Source organism: Branchiostoma lanceolatum, chromosome 1 (genome assembly GCF_035083965.1).
Source record: "Branchiostoma lanceolatum isolate klBraLanc5 chromosome 1, klBraLanc5.hap2, whole genome shotgun sequence".
In the NCBI taxonomy this organism is placed as follows: domain Eukaryota; kingdom Metazoa; phylum Chordata; class Leptocardii; order Amphioxiformes; family Branchiostomatidae; genus Branchiostoma; species Branchiostoma lanceolatum.
In genome coordinates, this window is record NC_089722.1 from 30,326,852 (window position 1) to 30,345,398 (window position 18,547).

General features: G+C 40.7%; 1 protein-coding gene across 4 annotated transcripts in view; it reads left to right on the forward strand.

The window, feature by feature from the left end:
• Nucleotides 1-18,547, forward strand: part of LOC136448143 (cytospin-A-like) — a 71,847-nt gene that overhangs the window by 26,547 nt on the left and 26,753 nt on the right. For all 4 annotated transcript variants that reach the window (XM_066447312.1, XM_066447337.1, XM_066447328.1 and 1 more), the window contains exon 11: nucleotides 17,443-17,580. In XM_066447312.1, coding sequence (XP_066303409.1) covers nucleotides 17,443-17,580 — 138 coding nt within the window. The remainder of the gene's footprint in view (nucleotides 1-17,442; nucleotides 17,581-18,547) is intronic.

Consider the following 18,547-nt stretch of genomic DNA (forward strand, 5'->3'; position numbering starts at 1 on the left):
CCCATCCCCAAGCGCAATCATAAGCAGCAAACAACATTTCATCCTGGAGAGATGTCTAAGTTCTAATTTTAGCCTGTCGAACTTAAGACAGTGTTGTGACATTACTTTCCATTTAGTCCATTTTCCTTTAAAGCAGCATCTACCGTTTAAGAATAACATTTTGTAAGATAATCCATTCTCTCAAGAGCTGTGTATTTATCTTGTATCAATAATAGTTGTAAACTAATGTCATTTCTTCGCCATAAATTTAAAGACGGGACCCCATGGCTAGTTGGGTCTCATTATCCCAAACTAAGTTAATCACACCCCCCTCTGCCCATCTAATGAGCATCATTGCTCATATTTGGAGATGGGTGCCTACCCATATGCTGATCAATATGCTAATGAGGTAGTGACTTTTGGCTTGAGACTTGACGGGTCCCTGACAACCGGGGTGCATGTCTGCATCTCTATGTGGATTGTAGCGTGCGACACTTGAAGTGTGGAAACAGTAGCCCTTGAGGCGCGGTCGGGATAGGCTAAGACAGTTCACCTGTTGGACAGAAGGCAGAGAACATACTCAAGATTTCTCTCCCTCCATCTGGAAGCAGGGAGTTGTTTCCTTTCATTTGCAGGGAGCTGTTGCTGAAGAAGGGCTCCTGTTATAGTCTTTTCCTCAGTAAGTGCTGCTTGCTTGTCTTGAAAATTGTGTAGATGAGCTAGGTTTGTTCGGTGATTAGTGCGCCCTTGCGAAGTGATGCATCTTCTTTGTTGTTCCTATACAAGGCAAGAAGAGCGACCAAATGATTGACAAGAGAGCCTATTTGAGTGTTTGCAAGTTAATCAGCAATTGGGTGCCATGTCTAGCTAGTAAGAGATCTGTAACAGCATCTAAAACAACTGTTTAAGTGTTGCTTTTGTAGTGATATCAAGGGTATGGACGCTGTGCCATTGGTGATATGCCGGTCAGTTTGTCATGCTTGGACTCCCGTTGGAGCAACACATAGATAAGAATATTTTTCTGTTGATTGCTATGGCAACCAGTTTACGTCACGAAATAGTTTTCTTCAAATTGCCTGAAGATAAGAGTGGTTTTGCCTTGCGGTGGGAGAAACCAATTTTCTTCCATTTGTGGCTCTTATAATCCCTCTTGAGAAAAAGGATAAATGGATGGACATTTGATAAATGTTTTTATGTCTAGAAATAGTTTTGTCGCCTCTATAGTTAATAAGGACAACAAAAAGAGCCTATGACATTAAAAGGAGTCAGGGCGCACAAACAAGAGTATCCTTGCACTGATGCCTGCATCATTATTTTGTTTTCATGCCAAGTGTTATTCCATGTCATTAATGCCAAGTCTATATTCTCACATATAGATAATAGCTGGTTTAATGCCATATTTGATGCCCTACATTGAGATACTTTGTAATGAGCTTTTGATTTAGAAGACATGTAACAAATCGTTAGTTACAATCATGATAAACGCTAAGCTTGTTTCAGTTGTCAAAGTTTCTAAAAGATTAGCTGAAGGAACTGGTAAATGTTTATCTCTGATGTGTTACTTCCAAGGTTCTGTTGAACATTCTTATCAAGTTGACAAGACCAAACTATGTACCAAGGTCCTGGTAGAGTGAAATATCCCAGCCCAATGTCATGTCTTTATCTTGAAAAACAGTTTCCCAGTCAAGTTAATTGGCTGTGTACGCATGTGAAGTGGTATTATTATTATGAGATGATAAATTTCTGTTTTTTCCACGAAACTCAGATGTGCATGTCCTCATCATCTTCGTTGCTCTGTTAAAAAAAAAAATTTCTTTGAAACCATGTCATATCCAGTTTGTTCTATATAGAGTTCTCTTATTATTATGTCTGAGTAGAAATATTTATCTACATTAGGGGTGGATACCAGTTTGGCTTAATAAGGTCCAAGTCCAAGTTTAGGTCCAGAGATTTAGGTTAAGGTCCGGACCTGGACCTGATCCTGTCCAGTTGATGTTTTGTTTTATTAGACCAATATCAAGCATAAAGTATTAATACTGACACGCACGACTAGTTTTTTGGTGAGAAGACTTTCAAGATAAACCAGTGTTTGATATTTGAATGTTACACTTATTTAAAATGCCTTTTTTGTCATAGGGGATACTCAAAACACTTTTTATCAAACAAAATAGAAACATATATTTGTACTTTGTTCAGTTTTTTTTGGACTCAGGTTTTAGGCTTTCAGGTTTTTTGGACTCGATCCTTGGATGTTATAAAGGTTCGAATCAGGTCCAGCGAACCGGTATCCACCCCTAATCTACATGTATTTAGATTGCAAGCAAGTATATGTATAAAGGGCAGTGCTATTGGCCTTTTTTACAAGCTACACTAGGCCCCTTGTTTGCTTTATTGCAAAATGATCAATCATCCTCAACTAGGAGGCTGAAGGGAATGTAGTGTTGTTGTTTTCTTTATCCAGTGCATCTGTCCTTTTCTGTCTCTTTATTATTCTTTCATCTACATATAGATATTGGTGACAACAATATTGACCCAGTAACTTCTAAACAGTCTTCTCTGAACCATGTTGTAATGGAAGCTCTCCGATGTCAATCGTGTGACAAATTCCTGTTGACCTGTTAACCTTGCTCTTGACCTTCACTCATGGTCATTCACTTGACATTAAAAATCTCCATGACCTTTCATGAAAATTAGGTAGCAATTAGACTTACATCTACTTAAATCTACGACAGCCACATCTGTTAATTGAATACAAGAAGATCTTGGAGTTTGTGTATTGTACTGTAAATGATTTAGTTTTGCGGTATTACCTTAAAGCAACCGTGAACACTGCAATTTTTCCTTTAAATGTTCACGGTTGTTTTAAGTTCACAGTTGAAACGAGGGGATAGGAGTTCTGAAGATGGAACGAGCATTTTTGCAAAGTTTAAAGTTTGCGATGAAGTAGTCAACATTAAACCACTGCGAAAATTTCAACATTCATTGAAATTCAAATCGCAGGCTTGCTCCATACTGTACATAACGTATTAGATCAGGGCTGTCTCCAGCTTTAAATTTTTTTCCGTCCCACTCATTGTTTGGGAGGTAATTGTTTTAATTTTTATCATTGAATTTGTCATTTTAAGCTTAAAAAATACATTTTCATCAGTTTTATCTCATGAAATTGATATTTTTGGGACGGAAGGGATTGAATTTTTTTCCGTCCTAACAAGCAAGTTTCCGTCCTGGGACGGAAGGACGGGTCCTGGAGACAGCTAGCCCTGAATTAGAATACCCTTGACATCCTCAAGGCTCTTGTAAGATCCCATGTACACTTCACTGGTAACAGTTTCCTGAAAAGTTGTTGGGCTGCTCTGCCGGTTTGTGATTCTTGACATGTTTCCCCTCCCTCAGGGCCACAGCTGAGGCAACTGTGAAATCTCCATTTGTGCCATGAAATCCCCCTCAAGCCCCCCTTACTGTAAACCAACAGTGTCAACCACTGTACAGATCCTATGACAGATCCTATGTCTGTCCCTGTCATTTTGTGGCTAACCAGCAGTTAATGTCTGGGTCAGGATCAGTGTCAGTGTTTAACACATGTTTGTTACCTACATTAACATTAATCCACCGGGTTACATAAAGCTGCCACTTTCAAAAACAGTCAGTGGGTTTGAGAGATCGCTAGTGCAGCACCCCCCAGGTATGCACAGTTTAGATATACAGAAGTTCATTATATTGGGGGACGTTGGGTTGGAGATCTGTTTAACATTTTGACATATCTTTTCAGGGTGGCAGAATTACAGTATGTACCCTGATGGAATTATGTTTAGTAGATAGATGACTGTCTGTTTAGTAGCACTTCTTCAGGGCTTGAAATACAAATGCGCAACATGCAATTTGCACGCTGTACTCAAGATTTGCGCTACAAAGAGAAATACTAAAAGTCACAAGAACATTGTTGAGTAAAACATTAAGACTGAATCCTATCCTACATCTGCATGGAGATTAAACCACACGACTGTCTTCTGTGTGTCCCTATCACTTTGCAGCTAACCAGCAGTTGTCAGTGGCTTTGAACAGAGTTACTAGTATAGTAAATGAAATGTTATCTGCTTTTCAAAATGTGCTGTTTTTGTTATGATAGGTTGATTGTTAGGAAAACTTATTATATCTATAGGATGAATATCAGATAAGACAGCCAAAGACAGCTGGCCAGCAGTTGTCAATGGCTGCTAATCTGACCTTGACTTTGAGTACAGTTACTAGTATAGAAATAGGTACTCTTAGTCTTATATATCTCCTTTGAAATTATGCTGTTTTGTAATTATGGATTGATTGTTAGGAAAACGTATCATAGGATGGATTATCAGATTAGTTTGTCGATGTTGGCAATAGCTGGGAATCTGACCTTGACTCTGAATATGTATAGAAACAGGCACTGATATTCTGATATCTCCTTTCCAACTGTTAGATGGTTTTTCTAATGATTGAATGGTTGATCCTTATTGAAGATCAGATAAGTCAGCCATAGACATAAAATTTCTGGCAGTGTTTGAAAGTGTTGTCCTAAGCCAGCTGTACCCTTCAGGGTGGTTCAAAGTCACTACCATTGCTGCCAATCCCAGAGGAAGCACGAATCAATGCCAATTTGGGACTCTCCAAAAACACAGAGCAATGTGATGGTATCTTGTTTCTGATAGTCCCCCAGCTTAGCTGGTTTTGACTCAGCTGTGCACTGGCTTTAGGTGATGTTCTCCTGATTTTCCTGACATCTGCAGTTGATGCTAGATTCATGGCAAGGTCATCCGTGATGATGATGAAACTTTGTTTTTAGGACACGTGTCTGTGTGGTGTAGAGGTCTGCACACTCTACCTCTCACCACATCTGGTTCAAATTCCGTGGAGCCAGCGGCCCGAGTTCGCGCCCGTGCCTGGACATGGCTGGAAAAGATGCACATCGTCCTATCGGATGGGGATGTTAAGCCGGAGGCCCCGTGTATGAGGGAGCTTTAGGGCGCCAAACCTCTGCATGTAAAAGAACCCAACACACTTATCGAAAAGAGTAGAGGTGACCCAGTGTGCTTGGTGAAAAACATGTGAGCCGTAGCGAAGCCGCATTGCACTACTAGCTAACGAAAAAGCGTCATTCTTCGTCCTCAGTCTGAGGTTCGACTGCTTTACCTTTACCTTACAGGCGAATATCAATCTGCATGGTGTGATTTAAGCAAAATCGACAGATCAGACTTTGATGTATACCGTTCAGTAGCCACACTCAAATTGATTATACCGATAGTTAAGGGGTAAACCTGGAGGTGGGTCGTTGAAGGACAAAAAAGGTTGTTTTAACCTTTGCCTTGCTGCATGAATGGATACATGTTAAAAAAAGGTTAATTGTATAGTGGCAAAAAATTTATTATAATCAAAAACATTTTTGGCAAACAAACAAACAAACAATCAAACAAATTGAATTAAATGCAACCCGTCGATCCATGTCAATTTTCAAGTTTCCTTGTTCTAACTGTACAATGTAGTTGACCCAAGTGCAAGCTGCCATATCTTGACTCCGAGTAGCTTATTTACATACCTGAAGTCATGGGTAAACTCACATGATAGGTTTTACGTATTAAGGGTACTCTCTTCTGACAAGGGCAAAAGGGCTGAGCATTGTGGCAAGATTAACAGGAAGCTTCTACCACAAACACAATCAGACTCAGGATATAAATAGTTAGCCCCTGCTAGCATTCCTCGTCTTCTTAGAAAATAGTTTGTGACAGATCTTAACTTGAGGCAGCCAGTTTTAGCCTGAGTACCATCCTCCATAGTTACCGCTGGCTTAAGTCAATCTTTTCCCTTGCTAAGGCCACACCAATTTAATTTCTTGGTTAACAGAATTTTAAAAAAATGCTAGATTGGGAAATCAACATGAAAACAGAATCTCGGAGGAAAGTTTGTACTTTGGTGCACACAGTTTCAGGGAGTGTACAGGGTCAGGTGCAAGTTTTCACCTCAGCCCTCTGTTATATAATGATGTCCTCATGCTAAGATTTAAAAAAAAAATCAGTTAACCAAGAAATTAAATTGGTGTGGCCTAACCACAGAAAAATTCAGCCAGTGGTTACTATGGAGGATGGTATTCAGGCTAAGCCAGTTTTCAATCATGGGTGAATCCAGAGCAGGGTTTCCATGTTCAAGTATTTTGCTGTGCTTTTTCCTAAGAAACGGTACCGTTTTCTATAACAATGTTATAACAATGTTATCAGGAACCAGTACTCCTATCGCAAGTCATGAAAAAAAATCTCAAAGATGTTTTCAATAATTACATGTACTTGTGTAATGGGATAATCCCCTCTATCCATCACCTTGCAAAAATAGTACATTCAGTTTCACGATCTGCCAAACATGACAAATCATCATTTCAGCTGAACTTAAGGGGCTGTTCGACCTTTCCAAACATAGCTGAACCTTGTGACTTGCTTGAGGCGGGGAGTGAACTGCTTAAGTCAGTGATACGTCCGTCAAAGGAAGCAACTCACTTTATCTTAAGATTAAATCAAAGACGTTTTATATATAGAAAACATGTAGCTAGAGGGCAAGTTTGCTAGGAATGCTTTTGCGTCAAACTCCAGATTTGGACTTTAACTCCGGATAGAAATCAGCTGAAAAGGTCCAGCTGCTTTCCTCAATGGGAAGGGGTTTTGATGCCTACAGAAACTGGATATCGTGGGAGCGCCCTTCGTTATCCATGTTATACTTCCCAAAAAATCTTTGCAAATTAGAGACCAACTCCCTGCGTACACAAGTACGGAAGACAAGGCTTTGGTGTTGAAAGAAGGGACATGGACAAATCTTTAAAATCTTGTTCAAAGGAAGTACATGTACAGGACACTCGTGTGAATTACGGGGTGGGTACGGGGTACCTTGATGTTGTACCAGTACAAATCCGTTATTTCTTGATGGGCCGGACTGAAAAAATTGGAGAAAATACATTGAACTGGTTTTAGGACCGAATTCCCCAATGGAAATGGCAAATTTCCATGATGGAAATGGCAAATTTCCATGTCTACCAAAAGAAAGATTTCCAAAAGAGCAACCTGAGCGAAATTCATACTGTGAATGATGTAGCTGTCATGGCCTACATCCAAAATTGAACAAGCCATAAAACGAAATATTTAGCTTCTCCTCTGACTCAAAGGTGAAAGATTTCCCTTCAGCCATCACAATCAAATAACATCTGCTGTTTTAAAGGTTTCCACCTGCTATTACATTCCCTCGGGTGAACAAGGGTTATACCACTTTGATCTTTAGTACCAGCCATATGATGACGCCAAGATACCAAAATGGCACCCGTGTTGCCTAGCAACTGCTGATGTCATCAGTTGCCCTTGGGAGTTCAAAGTTGTTCTGACCATGACCTAATCTATGACAGCCTTCAAACATGTTTTTGACTCTTAATGTGCAGCAAAAGCACAGTGGTTACTGTAAAAGGGAAAATGTTTGCATTAGTTTTATGTTCATGGTTTTCACGATGACCTCTTCGCTGCGTACTCAAAACCACTGTGAATATTTTTGTTGTGTCTTCTGCCCACCTATTCCCTTGTTTCAACTGCTGCGAATGTAAAACCATTGTGTACACTCCATTTTCTCCCTACCGCAAAATCATATCTCCGCAAACACCTCACAAACAGTACTTTTTGCATTAAGACGATTCCTTTTCTATGTACTGTACATTCCACTTCCCACTGGTAAATGTTCACAAAGATCATGTTATCTCAAGGACTTCCTTTAATGACAGACATGCCTAACAGATGCAGCTGGTTTGATCCCACCCTGGAGTACTTTGCTCACACCTGGTGTTTGTTTTCTCCTGCGCCAACGATCAAAATGCTGACAGACATTAAGTAGTCTGACTCCATGTAGTTTGAGGCAAAAGTCTCGGCTAACAAGCAAAGTCAATCTCGTTATAATCCGGCCTGTCACTTTCGATCCTTAATTACAACTAGTTTGGAACCACCAGAGAGTCGCATTTGACTTAACGTTCAAATTAGTTTCAAATGATGGAAACTTTTCCTGGCAACTGGCAAAGTGTACACTCTCTGAGTTAATTGGATGTTAAGATTTCTAAAAAGGGAAACTGGCACTGCAGAACATATTGCCAAAGAATTCAATACCCATATACGGTAACATTTGGGAGTGACTTTTATCAGACGTAGTTCTTGTTACCTCTCTGTTGTTAAGCAACCGTAAGCCCCTTAGGGCCATGCCATGACTTTGCTCCTACCACTTCCCAACCAAGGTCGGCGCTTGGTTGGGAGTTGCCTTGAAGCCATCCTAATCTAGCTCCAGCTCACTCCTCTGATCACATCCAATATGAATATGACTCTCCCAACTTTTCAAAATTTACAGTCGACTGCTAGGCAACTTCACTAACCGACCCCCAATCACAGATGACCTTGTTACCACTATAAAACTCCTTACCATGGTCTAAAGAAGGTCGGAAGGCCAAGATGGGCTCTGTGTGACAGGGGCCTTAGCCTGGTATCCATCCCTATTTTACCCTGTCTGTTGGCCCTGATGATGTGGCATTGAATGTCCAAGTGGCTAGGCTTGCGGACACGAGATTAAGGGGTCTAATGGGTTCGATTCCTGGCATTCCGCCTAGAAGTTATGCCCTTCGAAGGCTTGTAACACAGCTTTCCCCACTCCACCTAGGTGTAGAAATGGGTAGCTTTCTTCGGTTGGGGAGATAAAAGACAGTGTACGGAGAGGGTTGGGCTCCACCTTCCAATTCCGTGCCCTAGACACAGTGAATAACACCCCACTGCCCCTACGGCCTTACAAAGGCTAACAGGGACTACATGTTAGCAGGCTAAGGCAGCCTTACTCTGTGTACTTAACCTCTGTAACTATCGGATCCCTCAACCCCTCAAGCATTACCACATGTGACAATCAATCTGCAGGAACAATTACAAGGCCTGGAACACATGGATTTTCAATGTTCTCTCCCTTACCAGCATCAATTTTCCTGTCGGGTCTGAACTTAATGGAAAACTGAGTGGGTCGGCATCTGTATTATTGTGTGTGCTTGTGAAAAGACAGATGTTAGCACCATGTTCTGCCTTAAGGGTTGTCTTTGTAGTTAATATAGATTACGAATCTTTCTATCAGAACAGTCTCTAAAACATGATACACTGTACTCCTGTATGTATTTTTTTTAAATGTTTATGATTATTCATAACAAGTTATGATTGTTTGACTATAATTTTAAAATATTTCAAATGTTATTTAAAAACCCTTGTGGTGATTCGGATTGCGCTCTATGTCAGTTTAACATTTTGCTGATGAGTATAAAATATAATGTATATAGTTTGTCATTCAATCTTTTGAACATGTTTTCATTGACTAAATGATTTACATGCATGTGCAAGTCAAACCATGAGCATTTGATAATGTACTTGTCAGGGTACAATCAATATATGTGCGCTTCCAATAATTGGAGGCTTAGAAGGACTTAAGAGTGGCTTAGCGGAAATCTAGAATGATGTACTCGAAAAAATCAATAGTTTGGTCATGTACATGATTGAAAGAAGGCTGGTCAGTAATAAGATGGTGTCATTACCGATTTGCTGTGAGAAGGTAATTTTCTGCAAGACTTAGGGACCTGGTTTGGGGGATGACCAGATGTTTAGGGTTTGTACGCAGCTCTGTATGTATGTAGTTCACCATTAAAGGACAACTTTTTATTGTCATGAGTAATCTTCAGTTGACTTGAAAGGCTAATTAAAGAGTTGAACTTAAAGAAGGTGGAAAGACCTCTTCTAAATGTAGTTCATGGCCTTCCCTTCCGTTCCCTTCCCTTCTCATCCCTTCCCATCCCTTCCAATCCCTTCCCATCCCTTCCCATCTCAACCCTTCCCATCCCATCCCTTCCCATCCCATCCCTTCTCATCCCTTCCCATCCCATCCCTTCCCATCCCTTCCCATCCCTTCCCATCCCTTCCCATCCCTTCCCTTCCCTTCCCATCCCATTCCTTCCCATCCCTTCCCATCCCTTCCCATCCCATCCCATCCCTTCCCATCCCTTCCCTTCCCATCCCTTCCCTTCCCATCCCTTCCCCCTTCCCTTCCCTTCCCTTCCCATCCCATCCCTTCCATCCCTTCCCATCCCTTCCGTTTCTATCACTTCCCTTCCCTTTCCATCCCTTCCCTTTCCATCCCTTCCCTTTCCATCTCATCCCTTCCCTTCCCATCCCTTCCCCCTTTCCTTCCCATCCCTTCCCATCCCTTCCCATCCCATCCCTTCCCATCCCTCCCCTTTCCTTTCCTTCCCATCCCATCCCTTTCCATCCCATTAGTTGACTTGAAAGGCTAAATAAAGAGTTGAATTTAAAGGAGGTAGAAAGACCTCTTTTAATGTAATACATCCCTTCCCTTCCCATCCTTTTCCATCCCATCCCTTCCTATCCCTTCCCATCCCGTCCCTTCCCATCCCTTCCCATCCCTTCCCTTCCCATCCCTTCCCATCCCTTCCCATCCCTTCCCTTTCCATCCCTTCCCATCCCTTCCCATCCCTTCCCATCCCTTCCCATCCCTTCCCATCCCTTCCCATCCCTTCCCGTTCCATCTCTTCCCATCCCTTCCCATCCCTTCCCATCCCTTTCCTTTCCTTCCTTTTCCTTTCTTTTCCTTCCCTTCCCATCCCATGTGGACTGTGTTTATTCTTCAGGGAATTCTTGAATCACACACTTGAGACTTGGTTGATAAGGTCATGCATTGTCTTTCCTTTCTACCCTGCTCATATCAGAATACAATAGTTTCACACTTCAATATTCAGCCAACTGGAAAAAGTAGGTCACTTTATACTGGCAATCCTATCTCAAATTAATATTTCAGAGATTTAGGCATTTAGCCCACTCTGTCATGTGCAACCATGGAAGGGCTATTCAAAAATAGAGGGCAAATGACATCAATTGCCCAAAATGATAAAATGTCTATGGGTGACAAAGGTTAGATGACAAACATTAAATCTGCTTCAAAATTCATGGAAGATGTCTGTTTCTGAAATTGGTGAATCAAAAATGTATGAGTTGTGGCTAATCGATTGCTAATTAAAAGTGTACAGGTGTTTTTGTTTCCAAGTGCCTCCCCTCCAAACTGGATATCATTTTCTGATACACCTTGGCATTGGTTTTCGTGCGAAATGTCCATTCTTGTCACATTGAAAACATTCCTTAGCATTTGATACTGTGCACAATGCCGGCTAGCCTGCTCAAATTGTACTCAAAGAACAGAACCCTAATCCAGGTAGGGGACTATGATGTTTAATTATGCATGAGAAACCTTGAAACCTTGAATACAGAGAATAGATAGCAATGTTGTTCTTTTGCCATTTTTAGAAAGTTTTACCAGCCTAGATCTATCATTGAAAAAATTGCTGACAGGTACTTTGTACCATATCTGTACATAATCTTAAAACAAATGGTTTAATGATGGGCCCTTAACTCATCAGCAGACTTTACAGGTACTTGCAAAGATAACTTGCTGAGTATTGTGAGTTGCCTTAGGGTTATTGCATCCAGGTAGGCTGTATCCTCCTTCAAAAGATAACGAATGCAGGATCCTTAAATTAAAGGTAAGATGTCATTGACTAGAAAGTAAGAGAAATTTCTTCTGGACTTGAAATGATCAGACGATTTAAGTCAAGGAATGTTAGGGTAGTAGGAAAACGGCAGAAGCACTGGGGTGATGCTGAAAAAACTAGATGGATTGAAAAAAGGACTACTGACATGACTGAAGTCAGGATACGTTGTTGAAAAATGATTTTCTCTCTCCCCTAATCTGTCAAATGGGATAATCCACAGCTAGCCATCAACATGTCATGTTTACCAGAAGTCTCATAAGTCCCTCTAACGACCTGTTGTACAAACATGCATTATCATTATCCCGTACTTAAGAACATCTACAAGGAGATTGCCAGTCTCTTCTGCGTCCTTCAGGTGGATTACTGTCTCCAGGTAGATTTTTATCACGAAGGGCGGAGGCTTGATCATACAATAGATAACACCTTGATTATACCAGCTCTATCCTCTGGGGAGAATAATGAATTAATAGCATGTGGACACTGGCAAGGTTTTGTTATTAGCTTGTTTTGAGGGATCGTTCAGTAATGCTACCCAAACAGGGTAGAATCGATTGAGGTTGTCCAATATCTAGACCCCCTGGTGGTAGTGTATTTATAACAAGCCAAGTGTAACCGGATTTGGCGACTGGTTATTGGAATATCACAGAAAGGAACATTATGTTCAAGACGCAGTGTTATTACACAGGGCTTGTCGACCCGAAAGGTCACGTAATGGTTGACCCCTGTGCTGATCATCCTCATCGGAAAGACCTCAGAGTGTAGCATCACGTCTGCCAGCCTTGTAAAGCATGGGTGATCAAAGTATCAGCAGCGTGTACGTAGGGACAGAAACATCCCTTTAGCATTTCCTTCTAAGGGATACGCAACAAGCATACCTCAGGATGCAGACGAAATGGACATGTCGGTTCGAGACGAGGTAGTCAAACGTGGGATTGGCCTCTTAGAGTCGGTGTCACCTATTGTATTCTGCGGGATTTTGATGGAGTATTGGAGGAAGGTGACCCTATACTGTAGTCTTCTGCTGTAGTGCTTCCGTGTTAGCATCTGCGAAAATGACTACCTACGTCAGCAGGTATTACATCCAGATGGGAAGAGTAAGTACAGGTTTTACATCTTTCTATACCTGCATCTTTGGTGAGTGACGTGGGCATATGTGAGGGCTGTTTTAGACATTAAGAATATGAGATACAATCACAAGAAAACGGTTAAAACAATACGAATGGGGGTGAGGTTGCTGGTTATCTTAAACCACAGTCACACTTATCTAAATCAAAAGGGCAGGCCAGGGGGAGTATTTCTCAAATATTGTCAATTTCTACATTTTAGATCAGACTGCTTGACATATATTTCACAGGTACTTTTGTGAGTTAGATATAGCAGGCTTAAACAATTTACCACTGCGAATAGGGAAATAAATGCTGTTAGCTACAATTCATTTCCCAGTTACAAGATTGGGGCTAAACCCTCTAATCGGAGTAAGAACTGATTAGTGCCATATGATAGGAATTAGACACAGAATTCCTTAGCTTTATGGATTTCATCATGATTGATTAGTCCTCAGTGGGGATCAGGAAAAATAATCAAGCTTCCATCAAGCTTATGTATACAATGTATTTGATGTATTTTGCCAGCATAGGGCCATAACAATTCAATTTGTTGGTTCTCGGAATTTTGAAGATAATGCAAAATTGAAAATATCAATGTGGAATAGAGTTTGAATGGTAAGTCTGTACGGTGGTTTACGAAAAATCTGTATTTTCTGATTCAAGTTTTTTTGTCAAGCCCCTACTTTCATCTTGACCTCATCTTGACCTCATCTTGAGAACCGATGAAATAAATTGGTGTCGCCCAAGGTAGCTATATGAAAATATCAGCTTCTGAAGATTTTTCCTTCCTCATGTTTCAATGCAGTGTGTAGTGTTCTTCTTGTTTCTGGCATCTATAGAACAGTCTCACAGTTATTGCCCATCTTTAGATTCATAATTCAAATAGACTTGGTTCATCTGAAATGAGAAAAATTCATAGATTTCCAGTTGTAAAATCCACGTCGACATCTTGCAAAAGGCTGTTCAGATTTATGTATTGAGTACTTTGCAGAAATCAATACTTAAATTAATAGTTAACAGCATGGAACCTTTAAAGTTCACCTTTCTATACATCATATATTGAATGCCTGTACATACATTGTACAAATGTACATGTAGCCTCCCATGCCCGTAGCCAGGATTTTGTATGGGGCCCGGTTCTTCGGTACTATCAAAGGGACCAGGGAGCGCCGCAGGCGCAAGCTTTCTAGGGGGGTCCGGGGGCATGCTCCCCTAGAAAATCTTAGAAATTGACATTTCTGAAAAGGCATTTCCTGTGTTTTTGAGATCTAGAGGATTTTAGTGGAAAAAAATCTGAGATAAAGTTCCCGTTTGCCATTGGTGCTCTCAGATCACAGGCAGTAGGCAAAGGTATTGTCCTTGAATATAGCAGCCGAAGTTCCGATCGTGACGAGCAAAACCCGAAGTAATGCCGAAGGCACGAGCGTGGGGTTCGGAGAGCCGAACAGGGTTCGGTGTTCGGCTGTTCGCCGGTTTTCGGCAATGTTCGGCAAAGCCGAACTCTGTCTGGGCGAGCCCCGTAGGGGCGATTATTTAAAAGTAGAGGGCGTTAGCGCAAAGGACGACGGGAGAAACCTAATGGGGGGGGGGGCATTTCGGAGTGAGCGACGCAAAGGATGACGGGAGAAACCGTCGTCGGGAGCATGTGAGCGAAAACATGTTCCCAACATAAATACCGTACCCTATTGCCCATGCTCAGACAAGAGAAAATAAATGCTTTTAGATGATTTTCAAAGGTGTCATAAAAGGACACAGCTCAATCTCATAATTATAAGAAAGAAAGAGAAAGATAAGGAAAAATTGTTCCAATGACCGTATATAGACCATACCATTATTGGCTGAGGAGTTACATGTTAAGACCACCAGGGAACTTAAGTGTATCACGATGGATTAAAACCAATTGTTTTTAGATTTACTATTTAGAGCTTTGTAACCCTGTTAAGTGGTATATCAGTAGGAGGTACATGGACGTCTATCAGTTTCAACATCTGGAAAAGCGATCCATTGGAGCGCAACTTGCATTTAGGCCTGAATACATTATAAACTGTCAGTCAAAACAACCATTGGAATCCATCATTAGCTTAATCAGCTCTTGTGCTTTAATTCTAATGGGGACGGGTCAGCTTTTGGTGCTTTCTAATTGGGAATCTAAGCGGACAGAATGATACTGAAAAATTTATCATGCTTTAGAGCACGAGGCAGGGCTGTCTTCAGCTTTGAATTTTTTGTTTGGGAGTCCACCATGGTTCTTAAATTTTGTTGTTAAATCTGTCATTTTAAGCTAAGGAAAATGCATTTTCATGAACTTCATGTCATAAAGTTCAGATTTTTTTTGTATGGAATTTTTGTTTGTTCCAACTAGCAAATTTCCACTCAGGGACGGAGGGACAGGTCCTGGAGACAGTCTAAAATCAATTTAAGGAGTAAAGATTAAATGGGTTTTCCACATTGCAAAGATGGTTGTCATGATAACTGTTGAACCTGACAGTCCTGCAGAAAATGTTAGACTTGACAGGTGGGGTTAGACTGTTAGAGTGTAAAGCTGAAATCTACTCGCATTCCTGCTACATGTAGTTTGGACAAGCCTGCAGTTCATGTTGGAATTGCTAGGAGGATAAACCATTGTTAGTCAAGAAGTAAACCATTATTTGTAAGTGAAGAAATTGCTTTGTCAGGAAATAAACCATTGTTACTATATTGTTATCTTATAATGTTAGTCAAGAGAAAAACCATTGTTTGTCAGAAAACAATCAATGTCAATCATTGCCAAGAAATCAACCTTTGTAAGTCAAGAAATAAACCATTGTTAGTAAAGTATAACGTTACCATTGTTAGTCAAGAAATTGGGGTGTCAAAATGAACCATGAACCAATTATTGGTTGACAGTCTTTCCAGATGTAAGTACATGTAGATTAACTATTGGGAAGCCTCAACTTTGAGGTTACGACAATTCAAAGACATACCATGTTTATTTTGACTCTTCTGTAGTTTTAGAGGGACAACATGCCAAGAAGTTTAGGAATTTTGAGTTTTCAATCAGGTGTGTTTGTTATGACCATGTACTGGGTAGATACATTCTGGGTTAGGTAATGGTGACACACACCTGTATGCTACAGTTCAAGTAGCAGAGGGAATTCTAAGTACGTGTCCTTCAAAAAACCGCCAATTTTTTATCTTATCTAAAAGTATACCTTCACCTGTGCTTGGTATGGGGCGTAGTGGGGACTACATTTTTGTACAGTTTCAGTCAAACCTGTACCAGAGGTTGATGACCTCTGCATAAGGACCACCTGGCCATAGTGACTACTCTTTAATGGGGTTTTCCCCACTGACTCAAGCATTAAGAATACAGTACTGTCTATAGTGACCACCTGTCCACATAGACCAGATTTTATCAGTCCCCTGGCCTGAGTGGTCTTCTTGGCCAGTTTTCACTATACATGTATATAGTTATAACTTGAAAATGTGTAGATCAGAGCCCCTTGCAAATTGGGGACTGAAAAACTTTCATTTTACACATGGAGGTGGGGCCATGTTAGGTATACAAATTGTAGCGATGAATAGATATTTAAAAAATCTGATGTTGTTTATGGGTTACTTGCCTTTGTAAAGTAGAACACCAGTCCAGTAGGTCTTTGGACCAGTTGTATGAGCACTAAAACGAAGGGTACAACCCATACCATTAGTTTTATGGGGTGAGCAGTTATCTTGTTTTTGTCTTCCCAGTTTGACGTCATCATATCATGGTAAGAGCTGACAAACTCAGATAAAAAGCGATTAATTGTTTACAAGTGCTTCTTGTAATGGATACTTGAGTCTAAAGTGCCACTGTTGTTCTCAGCTAATCTAAACTGTATCAACCCGCAACAACAAAGTAGAACACTTTCTAGAACAGAAGTGTATCAAGATGACTGCAGACTCTACACTTTGAACTTTGATTCAAAAGACACTGGTGTTAAGCTGGAAAATGTCACTGCCATTGCTGTAACAGTTGTTTATCTATTTGATAAATGATTTTATGTATTAAACTACAAGTAAAACATGACATAAAGGGAGTTTCAATTTTTACTGTACATTAATATGCAATAAGTGAAAAAAGTTGACTGAGTTGTCCCCAGTCGGATGTAGGTTTCTAAACTTAAAAAAAGACCAGTGCTACTGGTTCTACTGTAGGTTAGAGGCCGACATATGTACCTGCAGGGTATGACATTACTGGGGCACCTATATGATGTCATCAGCACACCTAGTTTTAATTTGCTGACGATATTCAAAACTGGGTTGGGTTTGGAGCTGCCTCAGGTTTTGGGTCAGTCAGTCTGAACTTAGCCACTGGAATAAGAAGTTCTGTGGACTATGCATTGCTTTGTATCAACCCATCACAGCTTGGTAGTATGTTCATGTACTATTTCTGTTACCAACTGTGTATGATTGTGAAGACGTTAGCTGTGAATCATATGTAGAAACACTTAAAGGATGTGTGGACAGCGGCAAGGCGAGTATAGTTGACGTTGAGACAAAATACGAACCTGAAAGAAATCTATCGATTGTTTATTATGCTTGTGGTTGTGTCAGACTGATCATGACCCAGATAATTGCTGTGCATGTAACAAAACCTGAATTTGTGCAGTGACACAAACATTTCAGACTAGATATCGGATATCATATTTAATTTAATTTAGTATTCAATGTTTTGAAAGAATTTCAACCGTACGATTGAACATGCTTCACTCTCCACAGGTAAAGGACCCCGATTCCAAGTCTCAGGACAGAAGCTGCGTCAAGAAGCGAATGGCCGACGAAGGTCAAGAGGTCAAGGTCACAGCAGCCCTGGACAACCTGGACAGCATCGAAGATGAGGAGCAGCTGGAGAAGCTGGTAAGGTTTTATTTGGTTGCACCAGGTTGTTGCAACCTATCCCTGTGTCTTGCTACTTTACAGTACTCTCCAAGCAGAGGTTCGGCTCTGGCTGGCTAAAAAACAATCGGAGCCAAACTTCTGCTTGGAGAGTGTGTTTACAGCTATAGAATAACAGTTGTGACATAATTAGAGTCTGCTGTACTTTTGTTTCTATGTTTCATCTTTTAGGTCTCTGGATCTTGGCTGTCTCCATTCTGAAATTTCCCCCGTCTCACTCATTGTTTGGGAGTCTTTGTTGTTAATTTTCGTTGTTAAAGCTGTCATTCTAAGTTTATGAAAATACATTTTCATCGATTTCGGGTCACGTAGTTCAGGTTCTTTGGACAAAATGGTTTGAAATTTTTGTCTGTCCCAACGTGCAAATTTCCGTCTCTGGTCCTGGAGACAGCCCTGAACGTTTGAAGATTGCAAGAAGAAAAGGATAGTCAGGAGGCTGGGGTGTCGGAATATTTTCTTACTACTGTACATACTAGGATATTCAAAAATTATTGAAGAGAAGAGAAGTTTTGCTTTTTAATTTTATACTTTATACCTAGTGCCATCTTGCTTCTTCTTTTCTGTATTTTCAGGAACTGTTCTTAATAACCAGAAACCTCCTCTCTTTGGGTCTTTTCCTTTACTTTCTATCACCTTGCTATGTTCCGCCGAATAAGTAACACCTTGATGTTTCTTTGACTGTGTTGTTGCAGAACTATTAAACAGTTTTCAGATTCTGGAGTGTTTCTATCTGCCGTTCTTAAAGGTTTGGCTTTGCTGCCTTCCTTTAGCATGCTTATGTGTTATTTTGCGATTGTCTTTCATCTTTCTTCCCCGATATCGTTTTAATCGATCAAGTCTGTCTGCTTGTATCTGTATGTATGTATGTGTGTGTGTGTATGCGTGTGTATGCGTGTGAGTGTGTGTGTGTGTGTGTGTGTGAGTGAGT